This window comes from Musa acuminata, chromosome BXJ3-6 (assembly GCF_036884655.1).
Source record: "Musa acuminata AAA Group cultivar baxijiao chromosome BXJ3-6, Cavendish_Baxijiao_AAA, whole genome shotgun sequence".
Classification (NCBI taxonomy): Eukaryota; Viridiplantae; Streptophyta; class Magnoliopsida; order Zingiberales; family Musaceae; genus Musa; species Musa acuminata.
Genome location: NC_088354.1, coordinates 20183652 through 20201446, shown reverse-complemented (window position 1 = coordinate 20201446; position 17795 = coordinate 20183652). Strand labels below are relative to the sequence as shown.

The following is a 17795-nucleotide window of genomic DNA, read 5'->3' as shown; positions in this document are numbered from 1 at the left end:
TACCGTATCGACAGTTAGTCAGTACATTGTTTTGGACCAGTAAGGCGAACCATGGTTTAAATTCTGTATCGGACTTATACTAGTCCTCCAAGTTACATAAATAGTTTCAATTTATGAATGGTTTAAATTTCTTATATTAGGCTGGTACCGGTCCTTTGGTGGATCGATACAAGTCTGTGACAAACTGGCTTACTGACTTGCAATATGCCATCATTTTGCTTGGCACTGAAGGAGGGTAGGAGGAGCTGGAGAAGAAGATGAGGAGGGGGAGGAGGAAGAGGAGAAGGATAAGGGGATAATGAGGAGGCAGAGAAAGGAGGAAAAACTGGCAGATGGCTGGTGACTCGAGGATAGACTTTACTTTTTTTTTGTAGAGAGAGAGAGAGAGAGAGAGAGAGAGAGAGAGAGAGAGAGAGGTGCTCAGGGTGTCAGTTCATTTACCGTCTGTCATGCACCTGTCTTTACTTGGATGATTCTTTCTTACCATAATTATCTTTTGGGTTTTAGGAGATTATGTGATCATCTGCTTGGCTTATATTTGCAGGAATTGAATGGAGCATGGATAGTGATGCATCTAATGCTGCTGTTCTGGTTGCTAGTGAAGCCCATGCTATCACCTTGGCTATTGAAGGACTTTTGGGAGTCGTTTATACAGTTGCTACATTAACAGATGAAGCTGTGGAGGTGGGAGAGGTGAGATCAAGTTCTTGAAAAGTGTTGTGTAATATGCTAAATAAGATTTGACTTTGTTTTTGCTCTATTTTCAGCTTGATTCTCCTAGATGCGATACTGATCCATCAGCAGAATGCACTGGAAAGACAGCTATTTTATGTGTGTCTATGGTTAATTCAACATGGTTAACTATTCTTGATGCTTTGTCTCTTATTTTGATGAGGTAGAAAATTTAGTAATTGAATTCTTAGTGTTCTTATAGTTTCCATTATATATATTGAGAAGATGATGAGACTATATGTAGGTCGCAAGGGGAAGCTATAATACTGGAGATTCTTAAAGGATATCAAGCGTTTACCCAAGTAAGTAGTACTTCCAGTAAAGCATGTTTGTCTTCTTGCATCTGTTCTGTGGCTTCCATATGAAGTTGGAAGAATCCTTAGATTTGTAATATTTACTGCTATCTGGTGTATATGTAACATTTAAACAAAAATCTAAATGCTCATAGTTTAGGTAGGGATAGTGCTTTGCATGATACTCAATGACGCAAAAGATCCATATAGCCGGCCTTGATAGTAGGAACATTATGTTCTTGTTGCATGGTCACTATGTATAATGATTTCCTCAGGACTATTAAGTTATCTCCAAAGAATTAGAATTCCATGTCACTTGAGATGCAGCTGCAAATGGATTATTTGTTGTATTCCCTCACATTATCTATGTTTAAGTGCTAACCAGTGGAACTATTTATCTACCTCAGAAAGAGCAGTTACACTTTTGCTTCATGGTTTCAGGCATGTGGAGTACTTCGTGCTGTAGAACCTTTAAATTCTTTCTTGGCATCGCTATGTAAATTTACCATCAACATTCCAAGTGAGGGAGAAAAGAAAAGGTAATATTTCCTCTTCCTGGGTGCGTGTCTCTTCTTGAATTGGTTTTCCTATCTTCGTAACTGGTTTTTTTAAGTTGTTCAGACAAGTATATATGTGGCGGTAGGCCTCATGGTTCATTATATAAACTCTTAAAAACCCTTAGGAAATGTGGCAACCCTCATATATCCTTGTTTTTTTTCCTAAAGAGTAGGTAAATGCAAACCCTAAATCTAACACCCAACTTCTAAGCTTGGACTGAAGTGTTCTAATTCAACATTTAGTCCAGATCAACAATCCTGGTGAAACCTTTCAGAGGCTTTCATTGATACCACATCAGAACATCCTGTTTCTTGAAGAAAAATCTTGTTTAGACATTTACCAGTCAACATGGGTGGCACACAAAAAATTAATCCCTAATTTGAGTTGCTTGGAATGACCAGACAGTAGAATCATTTGAATCCTACTGGTTAAGCATTAGCTTTAAACAGAAAACTAGACTAAATGGATTGTTCATACCTAGACTACATAACAAATAATTGGTCAATCCATTTGAAAGCTATTATTTTCATGAAGCTGAACTGAAATCCAACATTTACTTAGAAAGCTGAACTGAACTACTTCTGCCTAACCTTAATCCTCATAAAAAATGTGGGCAAAAGTTTCTGAGGGTTTTTATTTGTATCAGGCCAGAACAGGTTGTTTTGCATATTGAGATCTTGGTGACTGCTCAACATGAGGTGCAACCATGGAAGTTAGTCCCTGATTGAATTTCTTGAAATGATTGTGTAAGAACCATTGATGAAGTATGGTATGTTAAACATTAGAAGACATTGAACCTTCCCGTTGGCATGCATTCAGCAGGAATTGAATATATGAATTTGCCTATTATGAGCTGGGTGCTTTAACCATTCAACAATGGATGATTAACAGACATCATCAACATTGTGAATAACCAAATCCTAATTGAAATGAAATCTTTAGGAACACTGTAGCAACACTGTAGCAAGAACAGCTGCAGAAAGTGGTTCTCTAAATATACAAACTAATATTTCTAATTTCTTTTCCAAAGTTCACTTCAACCTTCACACTAAATTTCAATCCTGTCAAATGCTTGTCTAAGTATCAAAATTATACTAAGGAAGTCATTTTACCTAATATCTAATAGATCTACGAAGGCTTCGAAAACAGTAGCATAGTTTAGCTTCTATCATTTTCCGTTCCTTGATGTACTAACAGCATATTCAGTCTGTAAACATCAGTTTTTTAAATATTATTTGTTAACATTATGGTATTATGCTTTTATTGTTTTCTAATGCTATTTTCTGAGGGCTCCATTGAAGCTATTGTCTGTGTTTTGCAAATTCTACCAGTGTTCTACTCTCTCCTGGATCAAAGAGGTCAGACTCCCTACCTGATCAGCGAGATAATGTTGTTTTAACCCCTAAAAATGTGCAGGTTATGCTTCTTTTTTCTCTAGTTTGATTGATATTTTTAATGAGACTATGTTCTATTATTATTATCTCTAAGCGTAGAAGTTCGCGGGCTGATTGCTTCTTACTATTGTTTACTTAGGCATTGAGAACACTCTTCAACGTAGCACACCGCTTGCATAATGTCTTGGGTCCATCCTGGGTTTTGGTATGAATTTTGTGCTCACTACTTCTCGAATCGAAATAATCATCTTTATAAGTTCTAAAATTTAGCTATGTCCTGCAAGTTGTAGGTCTTGGAGACTCTGGCGTCTCTAGATAGAACCATTCATTCTCCTCATGCATCTACCCAGGTAAATCATGATTAAGAAGTTGCATATTTTGCTGAGAAAAGAGTCCCATTTGTTTTAAGTTGTCGAGTCGTTTCTTGTAGATGGACAAACTAACAATAGTAGGAAAATGTCGAATTTCTTTGTCCCTTGATTAAATGTGCTCCATCTGAGAGATAAATAATTATTCTTGGCTGCTAGTGGTGTCCATTTTGCCAATTAGATCCCAAATGTATTAGCTGTGGAAAGCTCATGATATATATTGTCTTTTAGTTGAATTCTGATGGAGCTGGTAACTGCCAAAGTTTTCCTAAGTGTATATAAACTGACATGGTGTTTTATTTTTTAACCTTTTCTTGAATTTCAAGTTTTATCCTTGGGAAGGGCAGTCTCATTATGGCTGTAGCAGGAACATGTTTTAAGCTCATTATCAAGATAAGGTGCATATAAATGTTTTTCGAGGCCATTCATTCGTTCCATGTGTGTGTATATAGGAAGTTTCAGCTTCTGCTTCAAGACTTGCAAGAGAAACATCTGGGCACTATACTGACTTCCACATTCTCTCTTCTTTGAATTCTCAGGTTGGAGCAGTGACATTCGTTTTGCAGTTGTAGTTTTCATTTTGTCTTATTTTTTGACTTACATTCTGATAACTAATCTCCTGTGATTTAAAGCTATTCGAAAGTTCAGCATTAATGCATGTATCTGCAGTGAAGTCACTGCTATCTGCATTACGTCAGTTATCAAGTCAGTGCAGTTCTGGAAATTCTCAAGCACAAAGTCAGCAGATTGGAGGTGTTGCATTCTCGGTGGAGCGCATGACGTCTATACTTGTAAATAATCTCCACAGTGAGTAATTAGTTTTTTTGTTTTCTATTCTTCCAATAGACCATCCTGTACCTTGCTGTTTCTTGATGTTGCTGACATATTGATGTAGATAGGGTAACATGGCAGGCTGGTAGCTGTAGGAAGATGTTATTTTGTATACAAATAAAACTGTTTAAAGATGTAAGGAAGAAAAAAATGAAAGAAGTAACTCGTGGAATCCATTAATTAACTCATTTATTCATCTTTATGAACAAATTGATATCTGCAACATTATTCTGAAGAACAATCGTTAACAACTCATTTTTTGCTATTTTAAATAGAACAAAGAATATAGGCACTGAACAACCTTGAGTCAACTCTAGGTGATAAATATTTTAAGGGCATTTTTCCAAGACAAGGGTTTTATTCTACTGCATGGACCATGGAATAAATGTTTAAATAGATTTTATCATTTACCTATTTAAGTAGATTTGAAGCTACTTGGTTTGACTAAAATGATACTTGTAGTTGAAGTCCTAAACTATTTGGTGTTGCAAGGATATTTTTAATAAGTCATTTCACAAATGTAAGAGGACATTTTTAGTAGCATTCAACAATATTGTACGTGAAGTTTGTTATGTCCTTAATACTTTCTACAGTTATATTCATGCTATCTAATGAATAATGAGATGATTTATTCAGTACTAGTTTGTCATAGGACTAAAAGGCAGGTATTGACATGCCAATGATATATTGGCATGGTCGAAGTATTGCACTAGAAGGTATTTGCCATGTGTTATGCAGTGATTTCAATAGGCGCTCGGGCGCTCGCCTAGGCGCTCGGGCGAGGTGAGGCGAGGCCCGAGCGCCTCGCTTCATGTCCAAGCGCCTCGCTTCAATGAGGCACAACCTAGGCGCTCCCCCGAGCCCAGGCGCCGGGCGCTTCGGGCGAGCGCCCGGTTTAAACTAGGCGACCGAACCAGTGTTTTACGTCTGGTTCGGTCTCTAGTGCTTTAGTTGGTTCAATCGAACCAACTAAATCACCGATAGGCTCCCTCTCACGATTTCCCCGACTTCCCCAACCCTAACACTCGCGATTTTGCCGTCGAGATTTCTTCTCCGTTGTCGTTGCTCTCTGCTGCCACTGCCGCTGCCATTGTCGCTACTCGACGCTACCACAATCGTTGCTCATCGCTGTTATCGTCGCTCGCCGCTCGTCGATCCCGCTCCCACTCCCACTCCCGCTGCCGCTCGCAGCTCCCGCTCTCACTCCCGCTATCGCTCGTCGCTCCCTCTACCGCTGTCGTTGCCTTAGCAGCCTCGGTCTTCTCACACTCTTCTTACTATACTGTTAACGGTATATTAACAGTATACTGCTAACTGTATACTAATAATAGTATTTTTATTTATTAGATTAATAATATATTATTTTGATTTTAATACTATTAATTTTTATTTATTTAAAATTATTGTTAGGTTTCAGAATAAATGGCAAGTGTACAGAGCAACTCAATAGATTTGATGTAAAATTTTATTGTTTTAATTTTTGAGACTTTTTATTAATATGACATTGTGATTTTGTACTCGATTTTCTTAATTTAATAGTATATTTTTTATTTAAATAATTATATTAATTATATTATATATTTTTATATTTTAGCGCCTCGCTTCACTCGGGCGAGCGCCTAGACGAGCGCCTAGCGCCTCGGGCGTTTTTGGACCTTGGCGCCTAGCGCTTTTTAAATCACTGGTGTTATGCCAACCTGTGCTGGAGATGCTAATATATGGTTTGGTCAATTTTTTTTGGTGTCCTAGATGACCCTGTGCCAGAAAATGATAATACTTGGTGAAAATATTTTGTGGATTTGTAGCTAATAGCTGGCATTAATGAAAAATCTCAATATAAATGAGCAACTCAAAATAAAGTGATCTTTCATTTTACTTCTAATAACTTTAAAGCGTAAAAGAAAATAAACAAATTTGTTAGTCCCTAGGCTCATTCCATTTTGAATTGACCTTGGAAATTGACACACATTCTGAAATAAATATTTGAAGTGTTGTGATGAAGATTCAGGTTTTGATAGCACGAGCTATTTCATCTAACTTCCACGGAAGTCACCCACACTAGTCATGGTCCTGAATGCAATTGGCATAACGATGAGGGAAATAGTTGTGGGTCTGGGGCTGGTAATATAGATATTGTATATTCTGCAGAACTAAGAGGCTTTTGGAATCTTGGTTTGTTCACAATCCTACTATATATGCAATGTAGGAATTGTTTAAACTTGAATTTTGTTGTGACAATCCCACTTATATTGAGTCGATCTTCTATCTTGCAGGGGTTGAGCCCCTATGGGATCAAATTGTTGCTCATCTTCTTGAGGTGATTTTGACGATACATTTTTTTAATGCATCTTGGTTTTGAGATTGACATGAAGTTGATCTTCCCAGCTAGCTGATAATTCAAACCCACAAGTAAGAAATTTGGCACTAGATGCACTAGATCAGTCAATTTGTGCAGTCTTGGGCTCTGATGAATTTCAGGGCATTAAAGCATCTCAACAGTTGCCTGATTCTCATGTGAGTATTATTATTATTTTTTTCAGGATGTCACTTTTATTGAGCATAGTTAATTGAGTGGTATGCTTCTTTATAGGATGCCAAAGATGCTGAAGTTGGATCATTTGAATGTGTTTTTCTATCTCCGTTGTTGGTTCTTTATATGTCTAGTCAGAGCCTTGATGTTCGGGCGGGATCATTAAAAATATTATTGCATGTTTTAGAGGTATTGCTATTCTCTTCTCAACTTCATAGAACATATTGCTTGCATGATGATTGAACTATCATCTTGCCTTTGTATTCTTATATCATTTAATCATTACACACAGAGACATGGCGACAAACTGTATTATAGCTGGCCCAGTATACTTAAATTGTTGAGGTTTGTTTCTTATGTCTTGGACTCTAGCTTCTTCTTTATTTTACACCTTATAAAATTTGTATTATTAGGGCTGTGGCTGATGCATCAGAGAGAGATCTTGTGCCATTAGGATTCCAGGTAATGTGATATCCCTCCATGTGTAATGAAAAAAATGAATTTGCATTAACTTGTTCTGGTGGCACTAAAAATTGACAAGGAGTACATCACCATGTCATCAAAAGGAAAGAAGTAAGATGTAGAGAAGTTATTAATTTGTGAATTTATACCTTTTTATCCCAGAATTAAAAATTTGTTGTGGAAACCTCTTTTGATTAGATATTAAGTGAATTAAAAAAATTGCAATCATCTAGTAAGTTGGAATTCAGCAAATGGCAGCTCATTCTTTCACTTATGTTGTAATTTTGAAAATTGGTTTTTCATTTCATTCTCATTGCAGATCATTTGTTGATTTATCCATGGAATTTATAAAGTATGGTGTATTATATGCTGTCTTAATGACAATTGTCATTCTGATGATATGACAAAATTGTAGTCTTCTGTAAACATATAACTGCTGAGAATATTGTGATTGCAAATTTGTCATTATTGTTATGATGAGATGGATATATACAAATAATTGAACTATAAAGTGGGTCAAGTTATCCGTTTGTTTAAATGTTTTTCTTTGTTTCAATTTTCAAGATAGAATAAGTAGTAGTAGATGTGATGTAGCTAGTCTTACAACAACAAATTTCATAATATGGAATCTAGTTGTCCTTGACTATGGAATGACTGTTAATTATTCTGGCAACAAATTGGTAGGAAATTAGTCAACTCAAGGACTGATGCTAATGTCAAACTCATGTTTATGATGTTTCATCTATGCACATGATGAAAAAACCAAATTAAAATAATCCACTACCCTAGTGTAATTGACACTAAATTGTTCTTTGAAATTGTCAAATCCTCCAATCCAAGTAATGCCTCATATGTTTGTTTTGGGTTTCAAGGACTTGGTGTCTGTGAGAGAGAAGGCTCAGGCTCTGACCTTCAATACATGACACCATGGCAGAACTGATGCTTGATTGGAAGAGGTGACGAGTCATATCATATAGAAGGAATTTCCATGTCTTTGATATTTTCGTCTCTTATGTTTGCTGCCACCTTCGTCTACCATTTGCAGTCTCTGTTCTGACTGGCAACCTGTGCTAGTCCACAGAATATTAGAATCCAGTTAGGTCCTAGAGTGTGGTCCTTTTGCCACATATTTAAAAGATGGACGCATAATTAGCAATAACAAATTACCTTCATGAATGCCATTTATTTGGTTATTCATTCAGATTGGCATATATGCCATAACTTGAAGTAATAAAGGTTCATCAGATAACAAAGGGGCTCATGATAGATCAAAATTTGGATGTAGCTCCATTGAAATTTGAGTTATGACAATCCTATTTGTACATCCTGTCATGAGGAGATGGAGTTCACGAATAGGGATATTGAATATCAGTCACAACATTCTTAATGCTGGGTAACTATCAGAAGTGGCTTCACCTGATGGAGACTAATGCAGCTAGTTTTGGTTATGATGACTTAACCCATAGAAGCATAGGGAGGTAACTAAAATTTGGCCAAACTCCAAGTAGCAAATTGTATAGACTTTTTTTTTCAGATAATGATAGAGCTGTCGTATCTTTTCTTATTGCTTAGGTCTTATTCCAACCTTATCTTCTTCTTTTGGCAGCTTCTTTTCTCAATCAATTTGATGTATTATTGTTGAATTTATAGGGTTTTTTGGATATATCCAAACTAAGCTTAGTTATTTATTTTTTCTGGTTTCTCCTTAATTACATGGGTTCAACCAAGGTTTCAAATGGCGGTTGAACTTGAAGATATTGACTGATATTTATTGGTCTGACAAAGGATTTGGGTCAAGACCATATAAGATGCTATCGAGTGATATTGAATTTTTAAATTAATGTTTTGTTAATACAGGGTGACACAGATTGGTTTATCATTTGGTATATTGATTCTGTACCTGTTCAATCAATTGCTGAAATTGATATTGAACTTAGATTTAAATTCTTGTGTTTAACCAAAGGTCTCAAATATCAGGTACAGCATCGGGTATGCAACAGTATATAGCTGGCTGATAGGGGACCAACACTTAGATAAGCGATTTTGCCCCATCTGGTTTAAAACTGAGCATACCATGTCAGGCATACCGTTCGGTTTGTGCTACTATTGCTCCTTTAGCAGATGACAGTCTATTCGCTTCTCCAGATCTAATATAGATCCACTAGGGGGCTTTTTATGGCTGTTTGGAGGGCTTTGTAAAGCTTCTCTCCCTTACTTCTTCACCACTGTATCTACCTATTCTTAATGCCAATTCTTCCCAAGGCACTCTCAATCTTATTATTCTAATTCCATTTTGTCAAATCAAGATACATTTCAAAGGATTGAAGGGTCGTTCCCAAGGAGCCATCCAAACTTGAAATTGAAATTAATAACTTAATTTCTCTTGCATGAAGATGCATTCGTGTGATTTTTTCTCTTAAAGTCATTATTTCAAGGATTTAAACATAAATTTTAGTTTTTTTCCTTCAAGTTTATATATGATTTGGTGAATGTTTTTTGTCAGAATTCTTGTGGGTTCATTTGAGTTTGACCAAAATTTCTGTGGACCTGTGCCGATCCATCCTAGATCCTTGTGGATCTAGCCTAGATCCACACAAGTTCAGGCTAACTCCACAGGGATTCGGCTTAGATCCTGGTGGATCTACCATACAATTCTGATTTTATCTTGTATTACCATACATCCATTTTGATATCCACATGTATGCTTCATTAGCTTTCTGTATATATTTCTATTTCTCCGACATTATAACTGATCAAGCCTAACTACATTTTACACTTGTTCCATAAAAAAATCTTTCAATCTAAGAGGCAATCAGTAGTCTTACAACAATCAAACCTCTGCATCTTTTATCATCCCCGTTTAATTTCATTGATATATCTTCTTTGAATTGAATTTCATTGATATATCTTTTATTGATATATCATTGAATTTCATTGATATATCATCCCCGTTTAATTTCATTGATATATCTTTTATCATCCCCGTTTAATTTCTTATTTTCTACTAAGACTTCTTTTTCATCTATTTTGAATTGAATTTTGTTACTTCTTATTTTATTTGCCAGTTTGCATTTATGCATTTATTTTATCTTAAATTGAAAATGCTCTCTTTGGATCTTTAGTGGTGATCTCAGCTCTGACATCGTCAATAAAAAGGGTGTCACCTGCTTGCAATATAAGAAAAGCAATTTCATCTGAAATATGTATCCTAAGATCTTCCATTTTTAGTGTTAATAAATTCAAATCTATTGTAGTTGACAAGTTACTTGTTTGTCTCCTAACATATCTTTGATCGAATCAATGCTTTTAAATAATTTTTTTTATTGAGGACACCATATTTAAAACAAGGGAAGCACTAGAATTTAATCAATATAATAACTTGAATTTGAAGCATGTTCTCTTCTAAAATAAATTTCAATTGAAGTTTCTCTTTCCAGATCTGCTGCATCCTAGTGTGACTGGAATTTAGATCACACAGAGCATAAGACAAGTTTTGCAATATGCATTATGATAATTTTGGAATTTTCTCCTCAGTTATTTTTTTTCTACAGTCTTAGTACTTTCCGAGCATCCAATTTTCTTTTGATCTATTGGGGATCTTTTGAGCATTTTGTTACATTTGAAAATTCTCTAGTCAAATGCTGTTTTAGATGGGTTAATTCTCTGTTCCGACAAATGTTGTCATTTCATTATCAATGATGACATAGCTCCAAGCGGTATCATGCCAGATCAAAGCTATGCTGCTTTTGGATCTTTTTCCCACATATGATCTGATCCACAAGTAATAATATTTTCATTTGTTTAAAAAATAACCTTAGCTTTGCAAGGATCTGTTTTAGATCCGTAGAGATTTAGGCTAGATCTATTCGAATCTAGCCTAGATCTAGCATGAATAGCACTAATCTATCCAAATCTCTAAATTAAACTCAAATTAGGTATAAATGGAAGAAATTTAGGCTATGTTCGGCCTGTAAACTAAACCCAAATTAGGTATAAATGAAAGAAATCTTGGCTATGATTGGCCCAAATGAAAGAAACCTAATTGAAAGAAATTTAAGGAGATTAGGTTAAGAAATTAGATACAGATTTACGGAATTTTTTGAAGGCATTCGAGACAAAATTTTGTTGCTGTTCATAAGGGTTTAAAATTTAGTATATCGGAAAAGTTAAACACAATTGGTGATGGATTTTTCTTTTTTATAAAGATCTTAAGAACAATGTTGTAGATGTAAAAAAGTTCAAAGATAGAATTATAAATCTAAAGTTTGTCAAGGGTTAAGAGATTTTGAATGTTAGAAGTGCTTATGTCCTCAGGTTGGACTAAATGATCAAACTGAAAGAAAGGTTTGGGGAAAACTTAGACGATATCATTCAAAGAATACATATAATTATAATTGAAAATTTTATAGTTGAAGGAGATTAAAATGGTCACTTGGGAAAATGGTATGATGAATTTAAAGGAGTGCATGAGGGATTTGGTCACGGGGAGAGAATTAAGAAGGGTGGTATCATTTTGGATTTTATGACTTCGTATGATCTTATAATTGTAAATACTTAAAGAAGAGAGATGAACATTAAATTACTGATAAAAGTGTTCACAATTATGTCATATAGGCCTTTTCTTTCATTAAAAAGTTAGATAAAGTTATATGCAAGAATTGTAAAGTTATATCTAGTGAAAGTACAATGAATCAACATAGGTTGATGACATTAGATATTTGTTGTAGAAAATGGAAGGAACAAAAGACAGTAAAAAAATTAGTAGGACTAGATGTGAAATTTTAAAGATAATAATGTGAAGATTTTTAAGAATAGATAGGAAAGGGAAGCAGCTTGGAACCTAAACGGGATAATATTAATATTATTTTGGTCTACTATAGTCAATAAGATCAGGAGCTTATCAAAAGAGATTCTTGTTGAAATTAAAAGTAGAGGTGTAACTTTAATAGAGAGTTGGTGTTGGTATGAGGGAGTTCAAAAAGTAATTATTACTAAAAGATTATGCTTTAAACATTGGTAAAGTTATAAATATAAAGAGAAATTTAAAAGATATATATAATGTAGAAAAGAGGTTAAAAGAGCTATGAGTATGACAAGATATAAAACATATGATAATTTTTATAACAAATTTGGTACTAACAGATAAGGAAAAAATATATATCAAATTGCTATATATATATATATATATATATATATATATATATATATATATATATATATATATATATATATATATATATATATATATATATATATATATATATATATATATATATATATATATATATATATATATATATATATATATATATATATATATATATATATATATAAGGATCTCTATTTAATCTCTAGTTTGTTCTCAGATGTATAACCTAGATGTAGTATTTAATATTGGCCATGTGATAAGTTATTAAAGTGGTGGCTCTTCTGTTTTAATTATTAGCTCAACCCACTACATTTTTTTGCTTGCAGAGTATGCGCATCATCATGAATGATGGACTGTCAACCATTCCTACACACTGTCTTGATGTGTAAGTTGTTTTTCCGTCATTAATAATAACATGTCCCTGCAAATGCTTGTACATGCATATCGACACGAAGAGTGTCTATCTTATTACCTCAAAATTATTCATGGCTGTTACAAATATAACATATATTCAGGAATATAATTTATAATGCTTAAAGAGCCTAGAAATAAAAATTCACATTCTTTAAATATTCTAACATATGCATCATGTAAAAAAATTGTTTTAATGGCATAGGTTATGTTTCTATAATGTCAAAAATATCAAAATAAGTTGAACTTTTGCATGCATTCATCTAACTCAGTTATGATAAAGTGTTTAGATTGCTTGTTAAATGATCTTCACTGTACTTGCATGCATATGTAGTTTCAATCATTAGTTTAGTGCTGATATGATGAACACCAAAAACATATGAAGTCATTTCAATTTTATTTTTCTAAGTGTTTACAAAGTTGATCTTCAATTTAGGCCTCCATGATTGATATCTATTGAGACGTCAGGACTCCTGATAGTAATCTAGTGCATCTGTCTCTGTGTATATAGAGAGCACTTCTTACCAGAATATGTAATGCTGGTCACTTCTTTTGACATTATTTTTCCTTATGTTTCAAACCTTAATATTACATAGATAGCCTCTCTCTCTCACTTGTACCGTAGCCATGTATGCTGTTCATTCATTTTTTTCCTTCTTATCTTTCTTTATCTGCATAAACTTGAAATGGTTTGGACCAAACAATTATAATATATGCCCTTTACCCTGTTTATAAACATGGATTCGATTTGGACAAGATAGAGTCCCCACTCATCTACCCGAAGTTATTGTATAGATTTCTCTGTTTTCTAAACTGTGCTAGTTGACTATCTTGTACTGCCTGTATATTATGGAGTAAAGAACCTATAGTTTGAATTATGCAACCAGAAAATGTCAATTACATAGGCAATCCGAAGGATTATTCTGATAGTAAATAAAAGGTTTTTGTCTTATGAACAACGAGAATACCTTATTCATCCAACGCCATATTCATTCATGGAAAATGGCACACTGTCCTCTTTATCCACTATCCTTTCAGGTACCATATAATATTTGTAAAGGTTGGAGCTACAAGTTAGATGATCATTGAATAGTAAGAATGAAGTGGATGTACTATATTGTCTAGCGGGTGTAGTTAATGTAAGAACAAAACCACCACCTGCAGCTGCTCCTACTCCAAGCAAATGACTACTGATTGTTTCAGCCATTCCTTTAATAGTACAGAAAAGACAACCAGTTGGTGAATGACACTACCTACATGATTTAGTAATTACAACAAACAAAGTTGAATGTTCTTTCAACTCTTTCTGGTAATCAGCAGCCATTTGTTCCTAGATCCCAGGGACAGGCAGTGAAATTCATGCCAGCAGAAGTACAGACAAAGGATTAAAGGTTGATGGGGAGGTGTGTCGAAAAGAGGGTTGATCCAGTGAGGTACTGGGGGGCAGGTTAGGGAGGATTGTATGAGTGGTGAAAGCAAGGTTTGCTGTACCGCAGTGTACCATCCGGTATGAGCGGTATGTACCAGTCCAACAAGCGATCAGTATGGGCAATATATATCAGTTTGTCAGTACACCCGACTATACCATATGTTGGTACATCGGTATGTACCATATCAATGTCCGATTGGTACATTGCTACAGACTGATAAGGTAAACCATGGGTGAAGCCACCTTGAAGATTGATTATGCAATGACTGGGGCTAGGTGGGATGATGGTGCAGCTGTGCCATTATGTTTCATATTTGACATGGCCAGATTGCTGTGGGATGAAGATTTTAATCTGTGGTGTAATTGAAATAATAAATGATATATAATACTGATAAGGGGGCTTGTTTTTTGCTATCATCAGGGGGAAAGGGGGTCTTTTTGTCAAACAAAGCTGCAATTGGACATGCTAACGTGGTGAATTAATAGTGGGGTCATGATAATAGGTTTCTGGATTGTACTAAGGTGAGATATGATTTAATTGGAAAGAGAGCCATGATGACATAATGTGAATGTCATGGCTGGGCAGAAGCAGAACTTGATGGGATGCCAAGGGCATGGAGATCATTATCATGGTTGAACATAGTGTATTAGTGTGCCAAGTTTCTTGGTAGCTTTCCATAATTTTATCTCTTTGCATCGATTTGGTAAGTTGATGGGTGTATGTTTTGACTTTAATTTCTACTAAAATTAAATGGTTATGATCAAATGTTTACTAGTAAGAACTAGTAAAATTGTAGCGTAGCATGATAATTCATGTCATGTTTTATAAGATATACCCTTGCTGGATATGATGCCTGTTAATTCAGTTTAAAATGAACTGACGCCCTTTGGAAATGTGATTTGGTGTTGTCATTACAGTTTCCAGTAACTGTATCCTAATAATCTATGGTGCTCGAGTTTGAACACTATAAGTGGGAGTCTATATTTTAGATGGAGCCTTGGTACAAGAATAAGGTTGTTCTTTTGCTCCCTAGAGCATCTAATGGTGGCAGCCTCATGTGCTTGGCTGCCCTTTTAATTTGAGTTGAATTTGAAACACACAAGAGGTAACATATAACACCCCAAAGCATTTATTGTTTGGCAGCATGGAGACAAAATCATGGTCATTTTTGTGTGAGGCTTTTGTCAAAGAGCCATTCAAATGTGATCCACTTTTGAGTTGTAACTTGTCCATTTTGATATTTGAATTATGGTTGATGGGCTCTATCCATCCATCTTTAAAAGAAAATAGATTTATATTATTTGGGATACTTTTATTTAAGTAAATTCTCTATAAATAATGATTTATGAACCATGTAGATTTGCTATAGCTTACTCTTGTTAGTTCCTAATTTACAATATTTATTATGCTATACTTTGAGGGGCTTAGGATTTCTGGGTATTAGTGTTAGATGGAAATATTAATTACATATTCAACAGTACTGGAATGCAATCTCTTTTCAGACCTTGTACCAGTCTAAGAAGCATGGATACAAGACATACATGATATGATACATACATGGCGACATGCCATTTTAAACTAGGACACGGACATGTCGAGGACACGTGTGTGTGTATATATATGTATATATATTCGTAATACCACGATGTACCGAGCATATATATAGAAATATATTTATATATATTCGTTATACCACGGAATACCGCTTGGTATGGGTGGTATGTACTGGTCCGATAGGAGATTGATATGTGGATCACCCTGTACTGGGTGGTATATACTAAAAGGCTCTATATCACCTGATACGGGTCTGTATTGCTCGGTAATGATCAAAATCCGATCGTTATCGACCTGTACCAATTAGATTTCGACTAAAACTGATGAGCGATTCAGATCTGACCCTTTCCAATGGTTAGATCCATTTGAAAGGGTTTTTAAACCCTTTCCTCTCCCTCTTTCAGCCCTTTCACTCTCTCAAACTCTTATACTCTCTCAATTTTTTAATCACTCCTTTATCTTATTCTCACATTTGCATTCTCTTAAAACTTCACAAGGTTGTGATTTGTGGATTAGATCAAGTTTGAGAAGCTAATTAGAGAGGATTAACACCTTAAGTTAGAGGAAGAACTCTCTAATCAAAGGTATGTAGTCAACTTCTTAATCGCATTTAGCATCTTGCTTTGTCCGGAGACATGGCGGCACTATGGACAGCAGTGCCTTGACTGATGATGGCGGCAACGTTAGGAAGTCGATGGTCCTGTCTACATAGTTTGAGGGTGGTGCATAGTTCAAGACTGTATTTATGCATGCAACCCAAGATTCAGATCATGCAGCTCGACGTGATTGTTGGTCATTTTTCTTCGAGCAACGTTGATAGTTGGTCATTCTTCTCCGAGCAGTAGTATAGTAATCGATCTTATGATATGGAACAACAAATCAGTGGCAAAAGTAGTTTCGATATTCTCTATGTTCTACACCAATATATGCCACAATCGTACTGGCCTCAGGAGCCACCTCGGACACGTGTAGTTATCGACAGTCAAACAATAACTATCACCATATTAATGCACCAATGACATATGGTGTATCAGTATACTATGTCGTGAAATCTATTTTAGGATTAGGTCCGACAAATATTTCAATTTGATATATAGATATACATAGGATCGAGAACCCTGATTCACTACCCGTGGAGTCTTGTGTTTCCTTTTGGTGGTAGAACCAGGGATATCCATCATTCGATTACTTGATTCATTTGAATCTTAAAGTTTGTGTAATAAATAATCTAACAATTCAAATCATTTTTTTGTAATAATTCAATATCAATGGAAGAACAGTCCATAACGTATCACAAAGCTTCTACTCATAGCCCAAAAAAGATATCTATCACCATTCTTTCCTAATTTAGATTATTTTTGCTAAAATTATACTAAATTTATATTTATTTTCAACTTAAAAACCATAATATATATATATATTTTTCTATTGTTTAAAAATTTTTGGACTTATTTTTGGCCAGTTTTTCAGGTCGTTGATGTGCCCCATCATACCGGCACATGGTATGTCGGTATGGAGCAATACGAACTATACCACCGATTGGTCGGTACATTGATTTATATATATAATATTTAGTTAACATGAGTTTTATAATTTTTATACTTAAATTTTATAAACTCAGCAATGTGAACAAATAAATATCATTATACAGGTTAAAAGAATTATAATCATCTAAATGTTAGTATCCAAAATAAAGATTGAGAATAACAAAATATATTAACAACCTTCAGATATAATTGATATATGTTTCCTTGTGACGATCTCGAAATTTGTTTGCAGATTTCTTTTCCTGCGACACTGATGATCCGCCTTCGCATAGAATGTAAAGTAGATGACTCTCACGTGAGGGCCACACGAGCATAATGCCTCATGCGAGGGCCATGCAATGAAATGCGTGGAAGCAAAGTGGGAGTGTTGTCGTGTCCCACAAATAGAAATATAAATAAATAAAAAAACATGGCTGGACATGTGTCTAGTCATGTCGACGACGTATATGTGTTTGACACGGACGCGTCCACCAAAGGCACGTGTCTGTGCTTTGTAGGCTCCAGTCCTAGGTTAGGTGGGTATGTACTATCGATAT

The 17795-nt window shown here is 34.9% G+C and overlaps 1 protein-coding gene across 5 annotated transcripts in view; it reads left to right on the top strand.

The window, feature by feature from the left end:
* LOC103988821 (uncharacterized) overlaps positions 1 to 17795 on the top strand; it is a 79796-nt gene that overhangs the window by 44988 nt on the left and 17013 nt on the right. For all 5 annotated transcript variants that reach the window (XR_010497272.1, XM_009407467.3, XM_009407466.3 and 2 more), the window contains 15 exons: positions 545 to 693; positions 768 to 895; positions 977 to 1034; positions 1467 to 1564; positions 2915 to 2999; positions 3117 to 3182; positions 3268 to 3327; positions 3798 to 3884; positions 3978 to 4152; positions 6450 to 6493; positions 6562 to 6690; positions 6767 to 6895; positions 6999 to 7051; positions 7120 to 7168; positions 12644 to 12702. Coding sequence is in view for 4 of the 5 variants with exons in the window: in XM_009407467.3 (XP_009405742.1) it covers positions 545 to 693; positions 768 to 895; positions 977 to 1034; positions 1467 to 1564; positions 2915 to 2999; positions 3117 to 3182; positions 3268 to 3327; positions 3798 to 3884; positions 3978 to 4152; positions 6450 to 6493; positions 6562 to 6690; positions 6767 to 6895; positions 6999 to 7051; positions 7120 to 7168; positions 12644 to 12702 (1369 nt within the window). In the remaining variant the exon portion in view is untranslated. The remainder of the gene's footprint in view (positions 1 to 544; positions 694 to 767; positions 896 to 976; positions 1035 to 1466; positions 1565 to 2914; positions 3000 to 3116; positions 3183 to 3267; positions 3328 to 3797; positions 3885 to 3977; positions 4153 to 6449; positions 6494 to 6561; positions 6691 to 6766; positions 6896 to 6998; positions 7052 to 7119; positions 7169 to 12643; positions 12703 to 17795) is intronic.